The sequence below is a fragment of the Pterocles gutturalis genome, unplaced genomic scaffold (assembly GCF_000699245.1).
Source record: "Pterocles gutturalis isolate BGI_N339 unplaced genomic scaffold, ASM69924v1 scaffold37692, whole genome shotgun sequence".
Classification (NCBI taxonomy): domain Eukaryota; kingdom Metazoa; phylum Chordata; class Aves; order Pterocliformes; family Pteroclidae; genus Pterocles; species Pterocles gutturalis.
This window is the reverse complement of record NW_010114120.1, coordinates 21,264-47,113: the sequence shown is the minus strand read 5'-3', so window position 1 is coordinate 47,113 and position 25,850 is coordinate 21,264. Positions and strand designations below refer to the sequence as shown.

The window sequence follows — 25,850 nt, the reverse complement described above, 5'->3', positions numbered from 1 at the left end:
ATATATGAGATTAATCCAGCGTCTCCTCTTTCATTAGCCAGGATTCCATTTTCTTCCAGTAACCATTTCTGTCCTTTATCTCTGTTCTTATCTTCCACTCATCTTTTATTAAATTATCCTTGAAAATTTTACTTGAGAAATTCTGCTGTATTGAAGTCAGTCTAAAAGGCCAGTCAGATACGGAAAAATATTTTTCTCTTTCCTACAATAAATTCTTAGGTTTCTTACAGTTCTAGCATTTCAATATTCCAGTTATAATATACCAAGCAATCAGACATTTTATTAAAAAGCTGAACTGCCAGCCCTGCGGATTCACATACAGGTTTTCCAGTATTTCCTTTTGCATTTTGCTCGGTATATTTTAACAATGGCTTCTACAGCATGTTGCTATGTGAGTCAGCACTCACATATATCTCAAGATCAATTTTTCAGATGAGGTGAGTGGTTTTCCTGTTGATATTTTTCTCAATCTCTTTATATAATCATAAATTGTCTCTTTACTGCCTTGTTAAGGTTGCTCACCTCAGACAGAAGTTTAAAAGCTGACTATTTTTTCCTCTATGAGATGTTACGGAGCAAGGGGTATGGATGTGAGTTTACTTTTAACAGAATTTAAGGAGTGCTCTGGAACAAGATGGAAGTTAGGCACTGTAATGCTTTATGTGTTGCACTGCATGGCATTAGGAGGCTCTTACTAAGAGTATTGAAATTAACTCTTTGTAGAAAAAGTTACTAATAACAAGGAAGGCTGTAAAAATCCACAAAATATGTCATCTGAGTGTAGATTTTTAATTCTTCCTTTTTCCAGTAATCATAGAAAACTATTTCTTTGTATATGTATTAATGTATGGTGATGGTGTCCCTGTTTGGTTCATGTAACTACCTTTATACAGGCTTTGCTAAGAGGCTTGAAAGAGGCCCCTTCATCTCTTGTGTAAGGAAGTCTGTCACGCTGCAGGAGGTTATGGAGCAGATTATCCTGAGTGCCATCACGTGGCATGTACAGGACAACCAGGTGATCAGGTCCAGTCAGCATGAATTTATGAAAGGCAGGTCCTGCTTGACTAACCTGATATCCTCCTTTGACAAGATGACCTACCTAGTGGACAAGGGAAAGGCTGTGGACATTGTTTACCTGGACTTCAGTAAAGACTTTGACACCATTTCCCACAGCATTCTCTTGGAGAAACTGGCTGCTCATGGCTTGGATGGGTGTACTCTTTGCTGGGTGAAAAACTGTCTGGATGGCCAGGCCCAAAGAGCTGTGGTGAATCATGTTAAATCCAGTTGGCAGCTGGTCACAAGTGGTGTTCTTTAGGGCTCAGTACTGGGGCCAGTTCTGTTTAATGCCTTTATTGATGATCTGGACAAGGAGACCAAGTACACCCTCAGTAAGTTTCCAGGTGACACCAAGTTCAGGAGGATCTGCTGGAGGGTAGGAAGGCTTTACAGGGGGATCTGGACAGGCTGCTTCGATGGGCTGAAGCCAACTGTATTAAGTTCAACAAGGCCAAGTGCCAGATTCTGCACTTGGGCCACAACAACCCTGTGCAACGTGACAGGCTTGGGGGAGAGTGGCTGGAAACCTGCCTGGCGGAAAAAGGACCTGTGGGTGCTGGTCAACAGCCGGCTGAACATGAGCCAGCAGTGTGCCCAGGTAGCCAAGAAGGCCAACGGCATCCTGGCCCGCATCAGAAATAGTGTGGCCAGCAGGACTAGGGAAGTGATTGTGCCCCTGTACTCGGCACTGGTGAGGCCGCACCTTGAATCCTGTGTTCAGTTTTGGGCCCCTCACCTCAAGAAGGACATTGAGGTGCTGGAGTGTGTCCAAAGAAGAGCAACAAAGCTGGTGAAGGGCCTAGAGAACAAGTCTTATGAGGAGCAGCTGATGGAACTGTGTTGTTTAGTCTAGAGAAAAGGAGGCTGTGGGGAGACCTTATCACTCTCTACAACTACCCAAAAGGAGCTTATAGCGAGGTAGGTGTCAGTCTCTTTTCCCAAGTAACAAGTGATAGGATGAGAGGAAATGTCCTCAAGCTGTGCTAGGGGAGGTTTAGATTGGATATTAGGAAAAATTTCTTCACTGAAAAGGTTCTCCAGGATTGGAAGAGGCTGCTCAGGGAAGCTGTTGAGTCACCATCCCTGTAGTTATTTAAAATACATTTAGATGTGGTACTTAGGGCCATGGTTTAATCGTGGACTTGTCAGTATTAGGTTTACAGTTGGACTCAGTGATCTTAAAGGTCTTTTCCAAACTAAATGATTCTATGATTCCACGATTTTCCAGCATGACTGGTCACATGCAAGAGGTTGAAATTCATACCATAATATTATTTGTGAAACCATTGATATTTGTGGAAATAGAAGACATCAGACAGGTTTTATTTAAATATAGCTATCGTTTTGCATCTCCAAGAAGCTGCAGACTCCCACATGCAGTGCTCCTAGTTTCTCTATATTTTGTTAATTTCTTCTTTCACAGGATGGAGTTTTAGCATGGGCTCTGCCTACCAGTTCCACAGCTGGCGAGTATTTGTGATTGTCTGCGCTCTGCCCTGTGTCTCTTCTGTGGTAGCCCTCACCTTTATGCCAGAAAGCCCACGGTTCTTGCTGGAGGTATAACTTTCCAAATGTTTTTTAGATTCCAGTCAAAATTATTTCTGTGTTTACATCATAATGTCTGTTTAACAGGCATTACGATTGTTCAGTGGCTATAGTGAATATCTTAATCTGAATGTATGTTTTGTTTAAATGTTTTGATCAAACGTTTAGGTTGGAAAACATGATGAAGCTTGGATGATACTCAAGCAAATTCACGACACAAATATGAGAGCTCGTGGTCAGCCTGAGAAAGTCTTCACTGTGAGTATCTATTTTGAAGCTAATCGCTTAGCACAACAGCCAGTTTGCTGACTGGCAAGGTCTGGAGTGCTTAAGCAATCAATATTGATAATCTACATGACAAAGCCAATCATTTGCACTCTAAATATCTAATATAAAGACTGAATTCCTACTGAAATTTTTATATACAGCAGATGTTAAGATATCAGCCTTTAGCCAGCGTGTTCTTGAGTGAATGAACCCCTGGTGTGATAATTTTCTCTGGTGTATCAGCATACTTAATAGACTCCACCTGTGTTTTAGTTACTAAGTTTACTTCACCATTAACAGTAACAGTAATCACATAGTAAAAGTCCACATTAGTTGGCTGTTGTGTCTTTAAAGTTTTTGAGGTTTTTTTGTTTTTTCAGCTAAAATAGTAATTAAAAATATTTTTTCATTTCTGTGAAATAGTAATTTCAGACATTCCATTTTCTCAAAATATCTTGTAAGCACAACTGCATCTTGTTGACTTACAGGTCTAAGAATAAGGCCATATTCAAAGCATTGATGGGTTGTTTCTTTTTGGTGGAGAAATTTGCAGTTCAGATGTGGAGCTTTTTTCTACAGTATCTTCCTTATTTGTGAAGAATATCCACAACAATTTTGTCTTCCTTGACACAGTAGGAACAAACAGCAGAAGCCATTTTCTTGCTTTGAAATCCAGTCTGCCTTTCCAGCCCTGTGTTGTGCCATAGCAGTGCTGGCATTCTGCTCCCTCTCACAGCCATGCTTTTGCTCTTTCAGAGGCTTTCTTCTTATTTTAATGAACATATAACTCAATTAAGAAATCCTCTTAAAGGTTCTGCATTTACAGGAAGTCTTGAGGAATGACCTTCTGACCATATAACTTTATTCCATTGAGACTTGCAGTTTATTGCCTTGGATGCAGTTTCTGTTGCCTTCATTTAATTTTTTTCCACAAAGAAGCTCAAGAACTCCTATATTTAGCCTGAAAGAAGACTGGTTAGCATATCTATCATCTCAAACCCACATGTATTGATACACTGGTGATGTACGCCTGATCTCCTCTACCCTAATAATTTATTTTCTGATTTCATTTACAAGTAAAGGGATTTGCCTAACACTGCACAGCCAGGATGTAATTTCACAATTGGTTCTTGCTGATCTGAGCTCCTTTCAGACAGAGTATGCCTGCCCCTGATCACTTCTTGTTTTTCTTCTGCCAGCATTGATGTTCATTTACTAACTGCACAGTCAGCCATAGCACAGACCCTGTCCCCGTACAGTGTTAGTTTAGACATGAGGAAGAAGGGAAAAATGTGCTGAGGCAAAGGTGGGAGGAAGGATCAGCTACAGTCTTGCATCAGTTTGACGTAATCATAATCACATCCCAAAGGAGCCGTGGAGAAGAAAACAAAGCACATGCTTGTTATTTCCAGTTCTTGTAATCTAACGAGTCTTTCTCTCTATGGTTCTTAAAATGTGGCACTGAACTGTGTCAAACTCAGCAGTTTATTTATAGCTATTTTGTTAATTGGTCAGCCATGAATAAGGCACGAGTAAGGAAAAACCACCACTCTCTTGGGATTTTTGCCAGTTTCTGCCATGAACATTGGAAAAACTCAACTCCTGATATCAAGGAGTTGAAGGATTAGAAATACTGTACAGTATGTTGAGGTTACACATTGATAGAAGCCCCTAACTGTAGCTTGCATTAATATGATTAGAAAATACATCATTGTCTCCTCATTGGACAATATTAGCACTTCATCTTATAAAACCAAGAGAGCAAAGAACTTACACATAATCTGTTTGGGACATCCTTTTAGTTTCTCTCTCTCTCTTTTTTTTTTTAATATATGCTAGTCCTGGATGTTGTGACATTTGTAACCTATTCACACAGCTCTCGTAAGCCCTATTGCTTCATCCACTACCATTCTATGACTTATGCATCAATATTTTCCTTCACTTCATGTCACTTGTTACATCATATACAGTTTGACAGTAAGCTTTCTAGCTCTACAGCTGTTGTAACATTTTCTCCACTACTGCTATAGTTTTAGCATGCTTTCATTTTATATGTTTTCCTAATTATATTGATGTCATCTTTTCCTAGATGCTTTCTTCACAAGTCATGTTTATTCTTGTTACTCATATTACTGAGAATTTTATCTTCATACCTTTAGAACAGAGAAGGCATCAACTGATGAACAGTTCTTTTTAGAATTAGAAACTCAAAAATAGACGTTTACCAGCTACTGACCATGGAATTTATGGAGGTGGTGGCTCTTAATACTTTCGAAAATCTCTCCTGAGAGCAGTGACACTAAGAGAGATAGTAATAAGTTGATACTACCCAAGTTAAATGTTTATGTATATGTTTAGTTACCTTCCCATGTCCTTAAAATATGCATTCACTAAATAGGTTGGTTTAAATGTTTAAATAAGAAAATCTTTGCATCTCTAAAACCAAAGTTCTCTCCACTCTTTCATTGCCATGTATTAATTAGTCATTTTTCTGCAAACATTTTCCTTTGCAGCGTGTCTTGATTTTCTAAAATTTATAGCATCACATCTTTCTAGCCATTGCTTTTAAACAGAAGTTCCCTTTTCATTGAAATAGGTATTCTTTATCATTTTTTCTTTCATTTTTCATATACTGACAGCTGAATTTGCATGGTCCACGTGGACCATTGTCCTAATTCAAATGGACTTATGTTAAAAAACCATCAAGGCCAGGTGCAGTTTGTCCTCAGTCACATACAGGGGTTCCTGTGTGTTTCCTCCAGCCTCCACAGCTCCAAAGAAGTCAGGTGGGCAGGACAGTGAAAAGGCTGCCCCTGAGCCTACAAGAGTTATACTAGTGTGGTTCAAAAGGCATGACCTTTCTGTCCAGAGGTGTGGCACACAAGGATGTTTGTTGGTAGGAGGTCTCAATCTTGGGGGATTCAACTCGGTCTTTTGTATAAAATGTTTCATAAGACCAGTTTAAAAAAAATCTTAAAATCAACAGAATTATGCAGACAGGATTATTGTTGTTGGAAAAAGCATGACAAGAAGAGTACAGAGTTTTGATAGAGTCATCATTTGGCAAGAGCTGCAGCATTTCAGAAATTAAGGTGATTACAGAAACCACTTAGTGGGCTTTTGTTTGTTTTTGTCCATGGGATGAGGTTGCTGCTGCATCCTAAACAGTGTACATGTGTAAAAGCAGGGAGCTGAAAACTAGATCTTCACCATCAATACTGCTATTCCCTGGTGTCCTGTAATCCCTTATAATAGATCTGTGGGTGGTGGTGTCCTCATTCTGTTAGGAAGAAACACAAGCTATTCTTGCCTTCAGAAACTGCAGCCAAACATTGAACACTCAGTCTGTTGCTATCTCCCTCCTTATAAGCCAGTGTCTTCCCTCATTTTATTTATTTTATTTCCATTCTCTTTCCATTTGTCTTCTATTTAAATACACTTCAGTTGAATACACTGCCTTTTGTGATATTGCTACAAACCTGGGACCAGAGTAGAAGCCAAAACCAAAACTACACAATGGTATGAATTTGTCATGTCCTATGGCTGAAAAGACCATATAACACATTCTTGTTCTGCTACACAGGAGAGTGCAAGTGAAAATTAGCATTGTAGACAATATCATATTCCCTGTCACTGATAATTCTATACTTTTCCCTAGTGTCTATTTATCTCATTTCACTTTAGATGAAGTAGATGAATGTTTGTAACAGCAATAACGTGTGGTTCCAGATAATTTCAACTAACTATTTTTCTCTTACAGTACAAAGTACAGTTAAAGTCAACATCTGAAAGACAAAAGAGTTCCCTGTATACCACAGGAAATAAGAACACAAGAAAAATGTTATTCAGCTATTAACTCTTGACATTTCAAATACTTCTGTTTTCATTACTGTATGTTTAATCAATAGACTTTCAACAATGTTGTGATAGCAAGTCAGAAACAACTTGACAGCAAACCCTGGACCTGCTTAACTGGGGGTTTAAATCATGTTTTATCCTTTGTGGCATTAGAGGTATGTACGGCAACACTCCAGCAAAATCTGACAGTAACAGCTTGTTTCAGTCAGAGGAAATGGATTTCCTGCATGCTCTGAAAGCAGAGCTTTTCCAAAACAGTTGCATCTGTAACGATCTCTGGCATAATAGTGTGTTACTATTCTTTATATTTCCAAAGCATTCCAAGTGCAGACACAGGTTTAAGATCTGCTCCTTTTTAGTTCATGGGATTTATTAAAACCTTCCAGTATTCCTTGATAGGCAGACAGTGATTCAAGAAAATGTAAATGTTTGCTGTTCTGTTTTTATTTATAGGTTAACAGAATCAAAACTCCAAAGCAGATAGATGAGCTCATAGAAATACAGAGCGATACAGGAACTTGGTACAGGAGGTGTTTTGTTAGAATTCGCACAGAGCTATATGGTGTAAGTAACAACAACTCTATTTGTTCTGTAATTACCTTTCTTATTTTTAATTAGCCTTCAGAAATGAGATGGTTTGATTGAGCTCATGCTGACGATAGCTGCAATGTTACCTTTTCCATGCAACTGGGACATCTGGGAACCAGTGTAAGGTTCTAGTTTCCTGACCTAGAAGAGGCGCAGGTGAACCACAGAAGTTGTTTCCAACTTCTGAGGAGGAAAATGTTGCTCTGATCTTCACACAAATGATGGCTAATAGTTACACAGCCATATTCCCAAGCACTACAATATAATATGCACTGGGAATGCACATTAATATATACCTATGGAGAGAGGTGACATGCGAGGAGATGAAAAATTATCAGCAGGAGCTTGAGGCAGCCACATTACTTACAAATGGTAAAGTCATGAATAAATTGTGTAAATGAATGCTAGTAAAAACTTTATAAGGCATCGTATCTGCAGGTTTTTTCGTCATGTCAAATGTTTTACCAGAAGATTACTTTAGAGCTATTTCAGAGAGTTCAATACAAGTTCACTGGCACTGTGCTCCATATCCTTTTTTACTTTTTTGTAAAACCAAATTATGCAGTGTCTTTGAACCTTGTAATGAAAATTGAGAAAAGTCTCATTAATTAAAAAAAACCAACACTAAAAATGTCAAAAATAACTTTTCACAGCTTTTGAAAATCTGGCATCCTAAAGCTCCTAAAGTGTTGTAAAGTAAGGTTTGTCATAAAATTGCTTTACATGGAAAAATGGCCTTTTTCCCCATGTAAAACAAAAATACAGAAAGTGTCTACTTTCATAGTTATTTATCCAAAAATAGAGCAGTTGAATTTGAAATGTTATGATTTGGCCTTGTTACTAAACTAGCTTTAAAGAAGTCATGGCTTGGTTGTCTCACATCCTTGTTATCTCACCAGACTAGCCACTGGGTCATCCTCCTTGTTGCATGGTGTGTGCTGAAATTTCCTGGGACAGACTGACTCTTCTCTTCAAAAGGAGGAGATCGTCTTGAGATGAGAGAGAGAGAGAGACAGAGACAGAGAGAGAGAGAGAGAAACACCATTCTAGTCAGCTCTGCTGTAGCATCTCTGACCTGGGGATAGTCTCAGCTTTCCCTTGTGTAATAAAAGTACCAGTTTCTAGCTGTGATAGGTTATGACAGATCAGACTCTGAGTGTGTCTGTTGAATTATGGAATACAGTTTGTTTAAACTTAAAGCACTGTAATACTGAGAAGAGAGAAGAAAACATTCCTGACAAGACCTCTTGTTTATCTGAGTCCCAGAGATTAGGAAAGTTTGAGGTGATCAGAGAAGAAGTTAATTAATGGACACAGACTACACTGGTGGATAAAAAAATTAATATGACCTGGCAATGTGTCCTTGCAGCCCAGAAAGCCAACCATATTCTGGGCTGCATAAAAAGAAGTGTGACCAGCAGGTTGAGGGAGGTGATTCCTCCCCTCGATCCAACTCTGGTGAGACCCCACCTGGAGTACAGCATCCAGGTCTGGAGTCCTCAGCACAGGAGAGATATGGACCTGTTGGAGTGAGTTCAGAGGAGGGCCACAAAGATAGTCAGAGGGCTGGAGCACCTCTCCTATGAAGAAAGGCTAAGAGTTGGGGTTGTTCAGCCTGGAGAAGATATGGCTCCAGGCAAACCTTGATGCAGCCTTTCAGTATATGAAAGGGATGTATAAGAAAGGTGCAGGGAGACTTTTTACCAAGGCCTGTAGCGATAGAAGAAGAGGCAATGGTTTTAAACTGAAAAAGGGTAGATTTAGGTCAGACATTAGGAAGAATTTTTTTATGATGAGGGTGGTTAGACACTGGAACAGGTTGCCCAGAGAAGCTGTGGATGGTCCATGCATGGTAGTGTTCAAGGTCAGGTTGGATGGGGCTTTGAGAGACCTGATCCAGTGGAAGATGTCCCTGCCCATCACAGGAGGCTTGCACTAGATGATCTTTAAAAGTCCCTTCCAATCCATTCTCTATGAAAAGAATCAGAAAAGTGACAGAACATGCATACTTGTATGAGAAGTACAGCTATGACCAGTGTCAAAGAGCTGACTTGCTCTGTCTGATGTCCTGAAGAAGCAAGCAAATCACAATCAAAAAGATTCTATCATTTAACAAAATTGTCCAAATACAATTTAAAATAAATGTATTTCCTAACGATTTACAGATTTGGTTGACGTTTATGAGATGCTTCAACTACCCAGTGAAGGATAATACAATCAAACTTACAGCTGTATGGTTCACCCTGTCTTTTGGGTAAGAGTGGTTGAGACCTTAAACCATTTTTAATAGACTTGACAGACAGAAGAATCTTATGCATGCAAATGTCTGTCACTATGATTATCTTTTTTATTTGGGAAGGTTTTATTCAGTATCTTTCCACAAAACATTATATTTATCACTTAGTCTGTTTTTGGTTGCAAGCCTGACTCATCAAGAATAACTGCTTCAGAAAACTGTCATCTTCTGGAGTCAGCATCTTACAATATTTTTATTTGATGGAGGATTTGATTATGATGGAGCAACTGCTCCATCACCTAAGTGGCCAACAGAGTTTTTCATCCTCACCTTGCACAGATTTCCAAACAAGTGAGATTGGCAACTGAACTTTTTTTGTTTTTCACAGCTACTATGGCTTATCTGTCTGGTTTCCTGATGTCATTAAACATCTGCAGTCAGATGAGTACGCATCCCGAGTGAAACATTTCCGCAATGAGGAGGTTTCACATTTCATCTTCAACTTCACCCTGGAAAATCAGATTCACAGCAATGGAGAATACATCAATGACAGGTTTAGAGACTTCCTAATATCCTGACTTGGCTGAAATAAACAAATGCCTGTTTTAAGGAATAACCTAATAATCTAATACTTTTCTCCATTACCTAATGATAGATTATTTTGATACTTTTTAGTGGGAATTTATTTGAGTTCTTGATTTCTTATGACTCATGGAGCATGCGGAGGAGTGGACCCGTACATACCCTGGTGGTTCCTGTGCGAGGATCCCCTATGCAAACCCAGCCTTCTTGCCCTCCTGAAAAACAGATCAAAAAGCATAAGTTAACAATACTTCCTTTCACAGCAGGTTTCAAAGATTTCCAGACCCAACATATGCGGCATATTGTAGAGGGATGGGGAAGGATGCACTTTCATCTCTGTTGTTGGTTCTTTTCTTATATTGAAAAAAATACAGTTCTGTGAAAATGTTGAGCATTGAGAGGTTAGGATCTTATCACAGAAAAATAAAAGCTAAACATTACTGTAAATCAGTAAAAATTATGGAGAGCTCTAAAATGGGAAAAAACACGTTGGCAATGCCATTTGTGCCTTTTTACTGACTCCAAACATATTAATGCTCTGTCTGGACTTTACAGATAACTAGATAACTTAGGGGAAAATTAAACATAACTGGTTTACATATCTTGTTTCTCTGAAGAAATATAGAGAGCAACCATGTGAATGGTCTCCTGGATGTCATGGTGCTAATTAATTATTATTTCCATAGGAAAATTTGTATCTAAGTGCATAAAATTAATTATTTTGATCATAAAGGGCTTTTTAATAATTTTTGTAAGAACTTGAGTTTCGACACAGCTAAAGGTTTATGCATTGCAGACAAAAATAAGCAGTTATCTCATTATTAAACTAGCCATAGCTTCCCAGTTTTGCTCCTTCCAGAGGTAGATATTCTCCTAAAAAAAAAAAAAGTACCTTTTACTGTCAGTAATCGACAGCACTCTGTCAACCGAGGTCTTATCAATTTGAATAGATAATTCTTGTAAAACACTAAATCTAACATTAATCTACTCTAAAGCACTAACTTACTCTTTCAAATGTGCAATTTCAGCAGGCCTCTAACACATATTTGAGATTAACAAAACATTTTCCATAAAGTATGAAGTCATTTGATGTTCTTCCTCCACAAACTATTCAATACACCACTCAAACCAGTGTTTCCTTCATGTTCTTTCTTAACTTCAAGATCCATTAATACTTGACATTTTACTTCATTACATCTCTGTTGGGTTTTAGTTCCAGTCATCGCAATACCAGTTTTAATATAGTCAAAACATATTTCTTGTCCAAAGGTAAAAAGTGCATCAAGAGAATGTGGGACACATAGTCTGTCATTTCTGTTCCAAATGACTAATCTAATTGCTAAATTCTCTTTATTCTCCTCTAGAATTAGGCTACATTTTAAAACAGAAAGTGCAATATGTAAAATGATAAGGAGTTGATACAGAATGGCAGCCTGATTTTAATCAGAATCTGTCACAAATGAGAAATGATATAGCAGCTAAAACTAATGGACTGAAAACACCCGTCTTCTGACTGATGCACAAAAAGAATTAATTAGCTAATAAGTCTTTTCCTTTGGCAGATACAATTAGCTTTTCCTCTCCTTTCTCACAAAGATGTGATTTCAACAACTTTATTGGTGAAAGAGTATAATCTCTACTGTTTCATAGCTGGCATATTTTGTGTGTTCCCCTTCCTACTATTAGTCTTGTAATAAGAAAAATACTTAGCTGCTTACGCCAGGTTTAATAGGAGCAGAGCCAGGTCTGTGTTCAGAAGGCTTTGCCTTTTTAACAGTTCTTACTGCCATATAACAATTAAAGCACTGTTTTTCAAAGTGTTGCCACTTTGGGTGAAGCCTGACAGCAAAACTCTCCTTTTTTAGCTGTATCTCTTCCCACCCTTTCATGTGAAAGAAAATACATCATCAAAATAATGATGTATTGCTACATCTGTCTTTTTTTTTTTTTTTTGTTAGCTTAATGATATTAGGTGGTATAGTAAAAAAGCCTTTTAGCATTGTTTTAGTGTAGTAATGTTGAGGTATGAAGTTACCGCTAGTAATACACTTTGTCCTTGACTTTTTCGGTGAATGACCTGATTGACAGTCATGATCAAAGGCCTAGGACTTAAATGAGAGGCAGTAGGAAGGAGGATGTTCAGAAATAAGGAAGGCTATTGACAATTTGTTTGTACCTGTTTTCTGTACACAGAACTTGCAGTTACATCTACAGACATGGGAGTAACAAACACGTACATCTGGTTAGATACCTAGCTGTATAAGTGCCAACGGAAATGTATTCGTGCTAAACCGTTTTGTGAAAACACTTTAAAACACTTGGACCAGTATGTTTTGAATTTGAGCCTGACACAGTGCCCAGTGTGTTCATCTGGAGAAATAAAGGTTCCTTCAGAAATTCTTTCTTTACAGCTTGTTGGTACCAGCAGGTGCTTGTTTGTTCCAACAGACTGAATTCCTGAAGCCTGAGCTCCCAATTTCTGACTGCAATGTTAAATTACAAGTAACAGTGATTTTACAAGGCTATTCCATGAATGTCATGACATTGGCTTTAGTTGATGATTAAGGACAAGTAATAACTGAAATATTACCAAAGAAATCATATTACTGGTTGTGGCCAGTAGCTGTGCAGAGCTATTTGTCTTACTAATGTTTTTTCTGAATTATAGTACTCTGGAATCAGCTAATTGTTAGATATGACTCAAGAATGTCTTTAAGGAGTCACTGCTTCTAGGGTTGAGATTTTTTAGACCTGTGTAGCTGCATCAGCTTGACCTGTTACTCTTTCTAACCTGTGAAAGTAGACTGACAGAAAATATTTGTGTTGGGCAGGTTTGTTATGATGAAGTTTAAATCAGTAACCTTTGAAGATTCCCTTTTTAAGAACTGTGTGTTTGAAGACATTACTTCACTGAACACATACTTCAGAAACTGCACTTTCATGAATACCACCTTCTACAACACAGGTATTGCAAGAGAAAGACCTTGAACATCCATTGTTCATCTGCGTATTCTCATCTTATGTATCTTCTGTATTTTTAACAAGGCATACAAGAATCCCTCTTGTAGGGAATTAAAACTTATTAAAAGCAACAGGCCTCAGTAATGTTATAACAGAAAAGTGAAAGGATCACACCCCCACTAGAAATATTGCAGGTTTAATATTTACTCAGATAATAAACATCTCTCTGATTTTAATCATCTCTAAAGAGATTCAGTCTGTAGAAGAGAAAATATATTTATTGCTTTACTGGTAGCTTTAACTTAGTCAGAATCGGAGTAGTGAAATACTTTTTTCATTGTGCTTGTTGTGGCATGGGAATCTGAGTTCAGGATTCAAACTACCTAATCTGTAATCATTTCCAGTCCCTGAAGTGTTCTATCAAAAACAGGAATGCATATTTTCATATGTTTCAACAGAAACAGACGACTCATTTTTTTTTCAGTTTAATAAAATGTGACTGAAAGTAGAACATGGCCAACTAAGCTTTTTTAAAAGATGGGGCCCTTCTTACTGCTTTCCTGTAACCCCGGTGAACATAACAGTAATACAGTTAGGTTTCAGAGCAAGCAATGCCCAGCCTTCTCTGCCTGGAAGGCAGGTGTTCTTGATTCCAGGTTATAAGACTGCCATGAGGAACAGAAAGAAAGTGGAAGTATAAGGAGAGATCTCCAACATGTTATTCAAAGAAGAAAGGCCTCAACGGTTGCATGCAGTAACTCATCCGTGTTCAAGTTGAAGACTGAAAAGAGAAATGAAAATTAGTTTAATCTGAATTCGGTAGAAACATTTTCCTTTAAAAGAAGTCAAATTACACTGAACAGGACCAGCAGTCTTATCTAAAAGGGTGCCTGGTGTGGAAATAGGTCTTATACCAAGCAAGACCAAGTGACAGAAACTTGCAGACACCCAGTGCTTTTTATGCAAGACCAGCCGGTGCTGAGAGGCCTTAACCAAACACAGCCCAAGCAAAGCTGAAATACATTAATATAACTTGCCTAATTCCAGGCCTTATTTGCTCTTTTTCATGACCTTTGTGTACTTTTGTATTAAGATAAAAAGGTATCAAAATTAACAGCAATAACTAATTCTATTTTATGAAGCAGTGAAAGCTTTGAGTTGTCATTAAAGTTGCCCAAACTTAAAATGTTTTTAATCAAAATCCGCACATGGAGTTGGCTGTTACATGAAATGTTTCTTTTTCTTCTTTCCATAGATCTCGAGCAATATAAATTTGTTGACAGCGAATTGATAAATTGCACATTTTTCCATATCAGAACAGGATGCCAGATTTCTTTTGATGATGACTACAGTGCCTACTGGATCTACTTTGTTAATTTCCTGGGAACATTGGCAGTGTTACCAGGGAATATTGTGTCCGCTCTCCTGATGGATAGAATTGGACGGTTAACTATGCTAGGTAGAGGCTTCACTTTAAAACGGGGAACAACACCAACGTTTAAAGCTCTCTCGATAAAGTAACATGTTTTCTTTTTAAAGGATTTGGTTCAGAAAGATGCAAAAATTCTTCTGCAGATACTTAATTTATGCAATATTATAAATGCAGTTTTAAAAAGCCCCCAGTTTAGAAACAAAGGGTTCTGTAACTCATTCTGCTACATCACATCATCAGTCATTGCTCTTCCGTGCTAATGTTATGAGACCAATAGGCATTTAGGCATCTGAGATGAGATTTTGGAGAGTGCTGACCATTGGCTTGTCTTTGGTCCAGCAGAAAAGAAAGTGAGATGTACGCAGGTGACCCACAGCTAGTGGAGCAGCTCCTCAGAAGGATCAGCAGTCCTTTGCCTGTTATCCATTTTGCAAAGTAACGCAGTTGAAAGATATCTCCTGTGGATTATCTGCAATAACAAATCTGTTTTCAATTTACTTAAATAACTATGTGGTAGTTCATTGTGTTCATTTTCTAGGAGAATATCTCTATATAAATGCAATTCTTAGCTTTTTTATTGCTGCAATATATGAAAAAGTTTAATGTAATTGCATATGAAGATGAACAAGGAAGAATGGGAGTAGTTTTCCCCAGGAAGCTTGCTTTGAGAGTTCAGACAGGATCCCAGCTTAATACTTTATGATACATCCTAATATTTGAGGAGTTATGGTTTTTTTTCATGAGCCCCTTACAATGCTTGCCTGCCTGACTGGTCTTACCAGCAGAAGGGGTCTCTTTAGTTTTTAACTCAAATATGTGGGTCAGTTACACTATAAATAGAATCATTAGACAAAACAAAGACCATTCTTTAAATACAGCTCCACTTAATGTTCATTTCACCTGTCTTGTACCTAGGTGGTTCCATGGTTCTCTCTGGCATCAGCTGTTTTTTCCTGTGGTTTGGGACCAGTGAATCCATGATGATAGGTATGCTGTGCCTCTACAATGGCCTCACCATCTCAGCGTGGAACTCTCTAGATGTCATTACTGTGGAGCTGTATCCTACAGATAGAAGGTATGTGCAGATGCACGTCCCCTAACCTCACTGATGATATCTCTATGTACCAGCAGAAATGGTAAATAGAAATGGTTAAGTATGAGCTTTACAACAATAGTGATGTTTTGGGTGGGCTCAACCAATAGTTTGTCTTGTGAATAGCGAGGGGAAGAAAGAGATTTTTTGAGCTATTTGGTATGTACTTCACAAAAAATATCACCTAATCAGGAAAATATTACAAACGTAGCTTCATAAGAAAAACGAAGGTCTAATGGCTGCTCTCGTTTGAAACACATCTAATGAATACTATTTCTGAAATGAGTAATGGAATATTTCTGGGTTTCTCCTAGTGCATCTGGCTGTGAAGGCAGTAGTTGGTCCAAAATAGCAATATATCTGCATTGGTCTGTTGACTGTGAAACGGTGGGGATGATAATAAAAATCACTGTCTGGAGCTGAGCAGCATCTTCTGTAAGAGAACTGTGCTGTGCTGTTAATCAGTCTGCTACAAACTCGTAGGCAGGGTCACTAGGACTGTACATACTCAGCACTAAGCAGATTCAAAAATGTCTCAGGCACTGCTCCTAACTCTTCAGGGCTCTTGCAGGGAAGCTCAGGACAGTGTTCATGTCCTGCAAGCATTGCTGCTAGACAACATGGGGAGTGGTTTGGAGACACGGAGTGCTTTTTAATGGTTACCTTATGTCACTTAATGGACTGAAGGAAGAACAGTCAAGTCATATGCTGTTGTACATCAAGTATAAAAATGTAAAACCCTGATTTTCTTGAATAGACTGGGATATTTCTCCCCCCATTAAGCAAATTGTATGTAAAATTGCCCAGATCTCTGCCAAGGGACAGTGTGTCCTTTCTCCTGTCACAGTGCTATTCATTATGTCATTATGTTATTCGAAACTAGAAGTTTCAAATACGGTGAAAAATATTTCCAGTTTATAAATGCATGATGCTTTGCTGGCAAGTGTAGTTTCAGACAGAGGTGCAATTGACTTTGCTGTTGACCATCAGGAGAGGAAGACTGTAGACTGGATTCTCTGTTTTATTTTCATTGGCATTAAAAAAAAAATATATGCTTCTTCACACAAGATATTAATGTCTATTGTTGTGGTTGTATCCAATAACCTTACTAGGCTACTCATGAATCCAAAGCACTAAGCTTTAATATTAAGCAATACTGGTTTTATTACACCTCAGGAAATTGCTCTTCTGGCAAGAATCATTCCATCAGCCCAACTCTATGATATAATTCTAATAAATGTCCTTTAGAAATAGCTGTCCTTTTGGTATTTCTGAATGTAGCAGCCATAAATATTTTCTTCAAATGAGGTAAAGAAAAATAATTGGAAAAGCCATTGATGTTAATGGAAGCAAAAATAATAATTAATACTAGGAATTATAAAAAGCACGTAATTGATATCTATTCTAGGGCATCTGTATTTGTAGGTAGTAGGTTTTTTAATAGTTTCTGCTAGTTTTGGGATTCTGTTAAATTCTTCCTCTTTTTTATTTTTTAAAAGGCTTATGTGTGCAATAACAGTTACTCCACCTCAGAAATTTACTGGCAGATGAGTTGTTGGGGTTTTTTGCAACAACTTTGCAACAACTCAGAAGACTTGTCGCTTTACATTATATAAAAAGGCTGTAGGCCAAATCTATCTGTATCAGGAAAGAGATTGCTACATTTACTGTAGATGATAGTTTTTTTCCAAATTGAAGAACCATCACTGCCAGCTTTTGCCAGCTGGGTTATAAAGAAATAAGTTATTACAGAAGTCACTTCCTAGATGTGGCTTTTTTTGGACTGGGGCAAAGCTTCTTCATGTGTCACAGAGATATTTCAAAATTAATACGTGCAGGTACTCAACTTTTTTCCCACATTTTTTCTCTGATATCTTTTATCCAGACCAACCACAGTTTAGTAGCCAGCATTGCCCACTTCTGATGGTCCTGTTTTCACTTCTAAGTCTCCTTTGACCTCCATAGCCTGGCACAACTTGCCACAGTTTGCCAGGATTTTCCAGGTTCTGCAAACAGCTGTAGGTCTGAACAGCCTTTCCAGGTGTACAAGTACCTATGTGGCAAAAAGTCAGTATGATCCTTCATGGTACATAAAGCTGCCTGATCTCTTTTTGCATATGAGGTCCTTCATGCTTAAGATTATGCCCTCTTTCACTTTAAAGCTCCATCCAGAATGAATCGTGTCCTGAAACCAGCTTCCAATTTTCCCTCAAAAGGCAATCTAGGCACAACTTTACTCACTCTGTCACTGTTTTACTATTCCAATATGTACTTTTTTTCTTACTCCCAACCAGTGAAATGACCACAAACCAGCAGCAAAGTGCAGCTGGAGGTTGGTCTGGAAGAAAAGTGTGTGGAAGGAGGCCAGTTCACGCTACCATGTACAAGAGGCCAGTTTGGGCAGCCTCTCCCTTTCCTCTTTCACAGCTCCTCTTGGAGACCAGCCAGTTGCCAAACCGCTAGGGCTTTGCCGGTGTCACGCAGGGTAATACAAAAGGTGTTTCATAAATCGTACTCCAGGTTATTTAAGAATCATACTGGCTTTTTGCCACATAGGGGTGTGGCGAGCAATTTGGAAATGTGCAGTGCATATGATATATAGGACACATTTCAGTTTCCTCTTTATCAGCTGCCCACAGGGCAGAGTTAAAGTTGCTTTCAAATCTTAACAGATTTGGATTCACACTCATCTGCTTATTAATATTTTAATTTACTAATGCCTGGACTTGAGGTAATTAAATAGCTTGTCCTAAATTCTTGATGAGTACTTTTAAATTTTATGCCAAAGAAGCATAGCTTTTGCCTGCATATTCTGTATAAAATCTCAGTTGATTTGCACAACTGCTAAAATAAGAGATGTTAGAGACTGTATAGATTTCAAATAGTTCACAGGTAGATAACAAAGTTGTGTTAAAAGGTGAAGCTACATTACCAATCCTGGACATAAGTAGGTTTCTGTCTTCCAAATGATACATACGGTGGTAACGAATAATTATTTAATAATTTTTTTTTTTAACTTTTGAATACACAAATTTTAAAGGAAACTTATGATGAGTAACTATCAACTAGCTAATTTCCAATAAGCAAGTAAATTACTATAGCTGCACAGTATAAAGGACTTGTATTAACTCATCTTTTGTCTCATCTCTTCTCTTGTCTTTTGGCTTACCTTCTTAATGGCCTGCACTATTCTGGACCTGCTTCTGAAAAGTCTTTGGTTGATAGTGACCCTCTTGAGAGCCAAATCAAATTATTCCATAGCTGTGAAAGCTCTGCTCTGAAGGAGAGAAAATTTTTGAGTGACCCTACAGTACTTTCCTACTCTTTCATAAACTTTCCATATTTTCTAAACACTGCTTTGAAAGGAGATGATGTAGGAATCAGGGCAGAAAGGAAAAAGATATTGTCAAATACTGCTTTAGGTGCCTGATTTTACACATGTGGTACCAAAAATCCCAGAAACTGAGTGATTTAGAAGAGGGAATGCTCTGAAAGTGTAACTCCCACTGCAGGTATAAGTGCTCAGCACTTCAGCAACACAAACCTGAAGGTGCTAAACGGAGCACTCAGAAAATGTGAAATGCATACTTAATGACTGATCAGGTAACTTTAAGTGACTTGCTAGCATCATATAGGAATTCTGTGGCAGGGATTATATCCTTTCTCCTGATAGCACTAAAATACCTCAAACACAAGACTCTGCTTTCTCATCTTGCAGCCCCCAACCTTATTCAGTCTGCACCTTCTGACTTCTGCAGTAGACGAGGGAAATCAAGTTTTCTTCTCTACATTTATGTTTTATCCCTCAAGCTCTCTTTGTTCTGTACATTGGCAGAGTGATGCAGAAAAAAAAATATAGTGTGATGAGGTAATTATGGCTTGTGTCATAATGTGTGTGGCCAAGGGGCTTGCAATAACATTGCACAGTTTCCAAGCTCTGCCCGTAATGTAAATATGAATGGAAGAGAGTTAAAATTCTCTGAAGAAGTAACATTTAGGAGATTTTTATAACTCTAAAATGCAATTGTTACTTTCACATAAATGATAAATATCTTCTTGTGAACTAACTTGGGAAACACCAACTTTATAAGCCTAGGAGTGGATACAACAAATAAGGCAAACAGAACACTGGAATCAGAACAGGTCATCTCCTGCACAGTAAATCAAAATTGCATCAGACAATCAACAATTCACCACTTCTACTATGGCTGCCAGACATCTGGGTTTGAATCTTGGCCAGGAATATTTAGAATTCAAGGTGTGCTATAAAATGAAATCATCCTGTTTTGCCTCTTTTTAATACCTCAGAAATAAGCTCATAAGGGTTTGGTTATAATTAAGAAATAGGTCATCTATTTTCAGTTCATTATATTTATCTTTTTCTCTTCTTCTCAAGCCCTGAGAATCTATCCCCAGAATAATAAACATTATTCACAGGGTATCTTAAGTCCAACTTGTTATTGTTGTGGTGGTCAGAAGGTAAGTTTTCTATTCCTTTGAGTCATAACAGCAGTCATCAACTTACAGTAGACTTCCTGACAGCTCTTTTCTATTGCCATACTGTGGATGTGGTTCAACAGCATCTTGCTGAAATTTCCTGTTAATGTTTTTAAGCTGTGACATGCTGAACCTATGCAGCGCATTAGGCAGTAGTCTAAAGCGGGAAGGTAAATTCCACGGTTTTATTTGCACACTGAGTGCTGTAATTGTCCAGGCTACAATATGTGTCTTTGTACTCATTTTTAAGAAGATCAGAAAAGGTCTGGACATAAGAAAATTGTCTGCAGTACGTTCAGAAACTCTGTTTTCATAGCCTTTGCATATTATCAACACTCACAAAAGTGATATTCAGAGTTTTTGTAAAGTGCTGGACAGGCTCAGCACTAGCTCTGGCAAGAAGGTTATCAAATGTCTGTGCTACACATTCAGTATCACTCTCTGTGCCACACATTCAATAGCACTTCACTGCAGGACAACTAAGTTTTTAGATGCTCTGTCTATCAGCAATGGAAAAGTGGGCCTGAAGTAGTTTATGTATACCTGGTCTAAGAATGAGCCTATGTGACAACCAGGACACAAGCTCTTTTAATCTAAAAGCTTGGATAATCCCTCTATTTTTAGCTGTTTGGACTTGTGCCATTTTCACGTGGAGCTTGGGTGAAAGGAAGCTAAGTGTTTTTCTTTGTCACAGCTTTCCCAGAAACAGAAGTAAAATAAATTGGGCAAAATTCCTTTTCTCTAACATTCAGCTTTCTCTCAGACCTAACACTTTTACAGGATTTTTGCATTTTCTCCTGTCAATACTAAAACCTGTAACTTTATTTTTTGTAAAGGCAATCCCAAATTGATTCACCAGCATTATCTTACTGACATGCCTGAAGGATTTATTGACATTCTCTAGCTGGACAAGGGATTCTTGCTACCAGACTCCCCTGACTGACAATAAGGATTGCTCATGGAGTCAAAAAGACATTTTTGTGGCAGTGTTTCACCCATTAACTGATCAACATAATGGAAATTGGTGTATACAGTAATGGCCTTATGCTTTTGGATTTTTTTCACTTAATTCATTCATGATGCTGAGATGACACATCACACATTTTTGATCATTTGCAGGTTTCTGTACACTCTAGCACTTTTCTGAACCACTGTAGCAAAGACTGTACTAGTGTTGCAAGAGAAGGCTATGCTTGTGTATTTATGTGCATTTCAGCATATTTATTGCCTGCTATTTTCACTCCTCTGGATTCATTTGAATTAATTATAAAGGCATGAATTAGCACAGATTTTAGCAGATCTGAATCACAAACACTGTGCTAAGAAAGATGTTTAAAAACCAGCAAGTCTGAATTTGCTGTCCCTAGAGTTCAACAGTTTGTTCAGTGACTTCATTCCAACTATTAGCACACAACAAATTCATGTTCAAACATGGTACTAAAACTGAAGGATGTGAAGGCAGAAGGTTGGACAGTGACAATATTTTTCAGGTACAGGTCGCAAAAACATTTTACTTAAGCCTGTAAAAATCTTACTGTTCCTGCCAATGATGTGCATATTTTAGGCAAAAAGACATGCCCGAAAACTGCTTAAAGATCAGAGATTGAACTTCTGCTGAGTTGTTCATTTTTAATCATCAGGACAGACAAAGGCAACAAAAACAGGCTTACTTTGTCTTACTCTTTTTTGTTTATTATTTGATAACATTAACGGGACTAGTCTAGTGATTTTACAACCAGAAAAAAATTGAATGAGTCCATTTTACAAAGCAGAACTGGTGTTTCAATGACAATGAATCACCTTATTTTTGCTCAGATATAAGAAATATCATATTACAAAATTACTTTAAACCTTAATAAGGCAGTCTTGGGTATATAATTTACAATAGATCTACATCACAGTGGCAGCCCTGAAGGTGCTATCTGTAGAGCCCAGCACATCAAAAGAAATGGTCCAAATTGCTCAGAAAATTATGTTCAGAGCCCTGTTACAACCAGTTAATGTAAGTAAATAGCATCTGTGAAACAGCTTACCTTTATAAAACAGTATAAAACAACAGTGAATCTAAGTTAAGCATCCCCATACGTTTTGTGCTATTGCCTTTCCAAAGATTTCCTGCCTGTATCTATACAAGTGTACTTTAGCTAGATCTACGTATTCTTCAGGGAGTTCTGGTATCTCTCTGAATATACTGCGTCTGTTGATTACTAAGTGTCTGTTTTCTCTATGTGAACACTGCTTTTTTCCTGTTACTGTTATTTGGAAGTGAGTTTGGTTTTAGATCACTACTGGCAGCCAAAGAAATCATATTTACATGTGCAGACACTGATCACAACTAGTCACCACCGTAACTTTAGAAATACTTTCTGTGCATGAAAGAGGCTGAAACTAGAAGAGTTCTGACTCTTCCTCTCCTTCTTCCCCTGACTTGTTCAAAATACCTGCAGCTTGTTATAATCCTATCACATAAACTCTGTTTTCCGGGCTGGCTGTGTTGTCTTTAACCTCTTCCTACCTGTTTGCTATAAAGTCTATTTTACCACAGTATTTCCTCTTCATGCTCCTCCTTTCCATTTGGACTCTTGTTTACCCTAGAAGATGCAGCAGTCTGGAGCTCCTTCCCTCTCAGGAGCTTCCCCCTGTTCTGCTCAGCTTCCTCCATATATTCTTCTGGTGTTCTACTTTATTTGGCCTTGTAGTACTTATGTTTCTGTGGTAGAGATCTGACCTTCTTCTCACAGGCTTTGAAAGATTACTCCAGTACGGTGGCTCTTCACTGCTTCCTTCAGTGCATCTCCCATTCCTCCTTTGGACTGATTCCTCCAAAAGTCTACCTTGAAATGGGCAAGTTTTAACTTTTTTTGTTCCCCCTCTGAGGATGGCATTTTCTCTGTCAGAAAGCTTCACAAGCAACATTTCCAAAGTTTCTTCATCTGTTCTCAGCATTATTCTCTCAGGCAGCCCTAACTGGTCTGCACTGTCAAACAGCCGAGCATGCCACTTTGGAGATGGTTATCATCTCCAGGATCTGCATGTTTACCTTTTTTTGGCACTAAGTATTATGTAAAAGTACTGCAAGTTTAATCAAATTTTGAAAAAAAAGAAACAAGCAAGGGCGTTGAACATTCAGGAGTCATATCTGAGTCTTTTCTGTTTGTTTGTTCACAGTGTTTCTGGATAGTTTGTGCTCTGCCATCAGAATGACCTGTCTCTCCTTCCTTAGATATCACTGATACTTACTGTCATGCAATATCTGGATGGGTGCCATATTTTGCACAAAGAGGAATTATGCTTACTTCAGGCAAAATAATAATTACTTTGATAAATCTCAGATTTTTTTTTTAAGATGTCAAAACACTGCGGTGAATTGCAAGAGACACATAGCCAAACTATTATTAACTTTATCATTATTATAAACACTTAGCAAAAGGGACTAACTTGTGTCTTGTTCTGGGGTCAGAAAAGGCATATACTACACAGAGCTGACACTGGAACAGTAAGTATCAACTCTTCTGACTTTCATAATGTTTTAGGCAAAGAGGTTTGACTTTGGTCTGCAACCATGGGCAAACAAATATATAACATTAAAAGAAAAAAAAAGCCTTCTTGGAGGTATATTAACTAGTCTGTTCCATGTCTTAATTCTGTTCTGCAAACATCCTTTTAACTGATTTAAGAATTCAACAGTCAAAATATTACTTCAAATTAACACACTTCTGAATCTTGTTCAGGTTCTGGAGTCCACTCTGTGGGTTAACTACCGAAGGGTTCTACTTCTCAGAGCAAACTAGAGCTATTTAGAAACATACCAGAAGGACCTAGACCTACCTTCATCATTCTTTTGGTGCAGGTCCTCAAATATACCAGGACCAGTACAATCTGAAGAACACCATGTCAGATAGTCAAGGCATGGACAGTGCTGAAACCCCCTATACCTTGGTCAACTATACTAGAGAGAAGATTTTACCTCTGCCTCAGTATGACTTGGATACAGGACACCGAAGGGCGTGACTGAACAACACTGTTGAGATCCAGCAGCCAGATTTAATAAAATGATGGCAGTTTGCATAATACATCTACGCATGGGTTACCAAATATCTGAAATATTTAATCCAGACTATTAAAATCACACCACTGCAATGCAAAAGCCCCTCTGAGTTGCCTGAGTTATACTTTCTGTTGGCAGTCCATTTCCTTTGCATTTTTCAAAAGTTTCTCAAATATCACTGCTGCACCAAGCAGGTTTTTTAATGCCCTATTGTCTTTAGCTCTAAGAGACAAACATTCATAATTATTGGAGGTCTCATAAGCCTTTGAAAAAGCACTGGTTAAACACATATACCACCTGTGAGAAATCTTTTTCTTTTCAGTACCCCAAGATGATAATCCTTTTATTCTGGTGACTTCTTTCCCAAATCACCAAGTAGCTCTCATCTCCCAATCCAGCATTTTAAGTGTTACTGAATTTCCATTTGTAAGTCCTTTGCTCTGGTGTAGAGGTGTAAAGATACCTATTCAGTCATTCATATCAGATTTTGGTCCCTGAGACAGCAGAATGAATTTCCCTCAATTAAACGTAGCAGCTGAACTTTGATTTCATATTATAAAGATAAGCACATAATCCTTGTTGGCAAAATTTCTGTTTAAGATATTGGGGCTATACTGTTTTATTCCCACTGAGGATTTATCTCAAAGGCTTTACTCTTTCAGCCATTTTTTTAACTTTTTTTTGTTTTCTCTTCCAGGGCAACAGGCTTTGGCTTTTTGAATGCACTATGCAAAGCAGCAGCTGTACTTGGAAACTTAATATTCGGTTCCCTTGTTGGTATCACCAAAGCAATCCCTATTCTCCTTGCTTCTACTGTTCTAGTATGTGGAGGTCTGGTAGGACTTCGTCTTCCTGACACAAGAACGCAGGTGTTGATGTAACTGGGAAAAGCCATTTTCTATTTATTTCCTTCTTCATACAAATGTCAACTCTCCTGACTGATGGTGCAAAGGCTTCAGATTCTCAACACTTAGTACAGTGCTCAGATGTCAGAAATCAAACTAAAAAAATACTTTGGAGTGGCAGAGATTTAGAAACTTCTGTATGAAAGTTTTAAATTTCACTTTTGTTTGCTTGCATACATTGCTATTCAAAACCACTTCAAACTGCAAAGCTACCTCTTAAAACACTTTCAGTGGCATGTCCAGGAAGGTAAAAAACATACTGATAATTACATATTTTAAAAGCCAGCAGTCATATTATTTAAAAACACATGCTGAATTTGGCCATGGCATTGTGAGCATTTGTAACAGTACAGACATACAAGTAAATTTCTTAACAGTATTGGTGCACAGAATGTTAATCTTACGTGTGTCAATGCATGCAGTATTAATCAGGAAACTCTACAGACCGCATGTGTACTGAGAACACTGACCTTCTGTGGCTGTGCTTAGATGCTAAAAACTTGTGGCAATGTCTCTTTCTTGGGAAACCTTTTTAGGTTGATTCAATCTACAGTAAAGGTTACCAGCTACACCCCATATTTGCTGAGGAGACAGCAACAGCTACTGCAGGGAGGTGAAAAGCCCATATGGGTGAGCAGCAAAGAGAATAACAAAATAAGCACTTTCACTCTTTGCTGCTGATCTTCCAGAAAAATTTTATTTTCTTCTCACTTGTGACATCTGGAATGTTTTTCCCCTTTTAAAACAGGGTATTTTTTTCTTAATCTAAGAGTGAAGCA

At 38.0% G+C, this 25,850-nt stretch overlaps 1 protein-coding gene across 1 annotated transcript; it reads left to right on the top strand.

Annotated features, from left to right (window-relative positions):
* Positions 1-853: 853 nt before the first annotated feature.
* LOC104458623 (synaptic vesicle glycoprotein 2C-like) lies at positions 854-25,047 on the top strand. Its single transcript, XM_010074740.1, has 10 exons — positions 854-1,145; positions 2,483-2,616; positions 2,773-2,862; positions 7,183-7,293; positions 9,483-9,571; positions 9,942-10,106; positions 12,967-13,100; positions 14,352-14,555; positions 15,444-15,603; positions 24,864-25,047. The coding sequence occupies exons 1-10, from the start codon at positions 854-856 to the stop codon at positions 25,045-25,047; spliced, it is 1,563 nt and encodes a 520-aa protein (XP_010073042.1).
* The last annotated feature ends 803 nt before the right edge of the window (positions 25,048-25,850 follow it).

Coding starts and splice junctions, on each gene's coding strand:
- LOC104458623 (XM_010074740.1), top strand. CDS start 854: ATGGTGTCCCTGTTTGGTTCATGTAACTACCTTTATACAGGCTTTGCT. Junction 1,146..2,482: donor CATTGTTTACCTGGACTTCA/GTAAAGACTTTG, acceptor CTTCTTTCACAG/GATGGAGTTTTAGCATGGGC. Junction 10,107..12,966: donor GGAGAATACATCAATGACAG/GTTTAGAGACTT, acceptor TGTGTTGGGCAG/GTTTGTTATGATGAAGTTTA.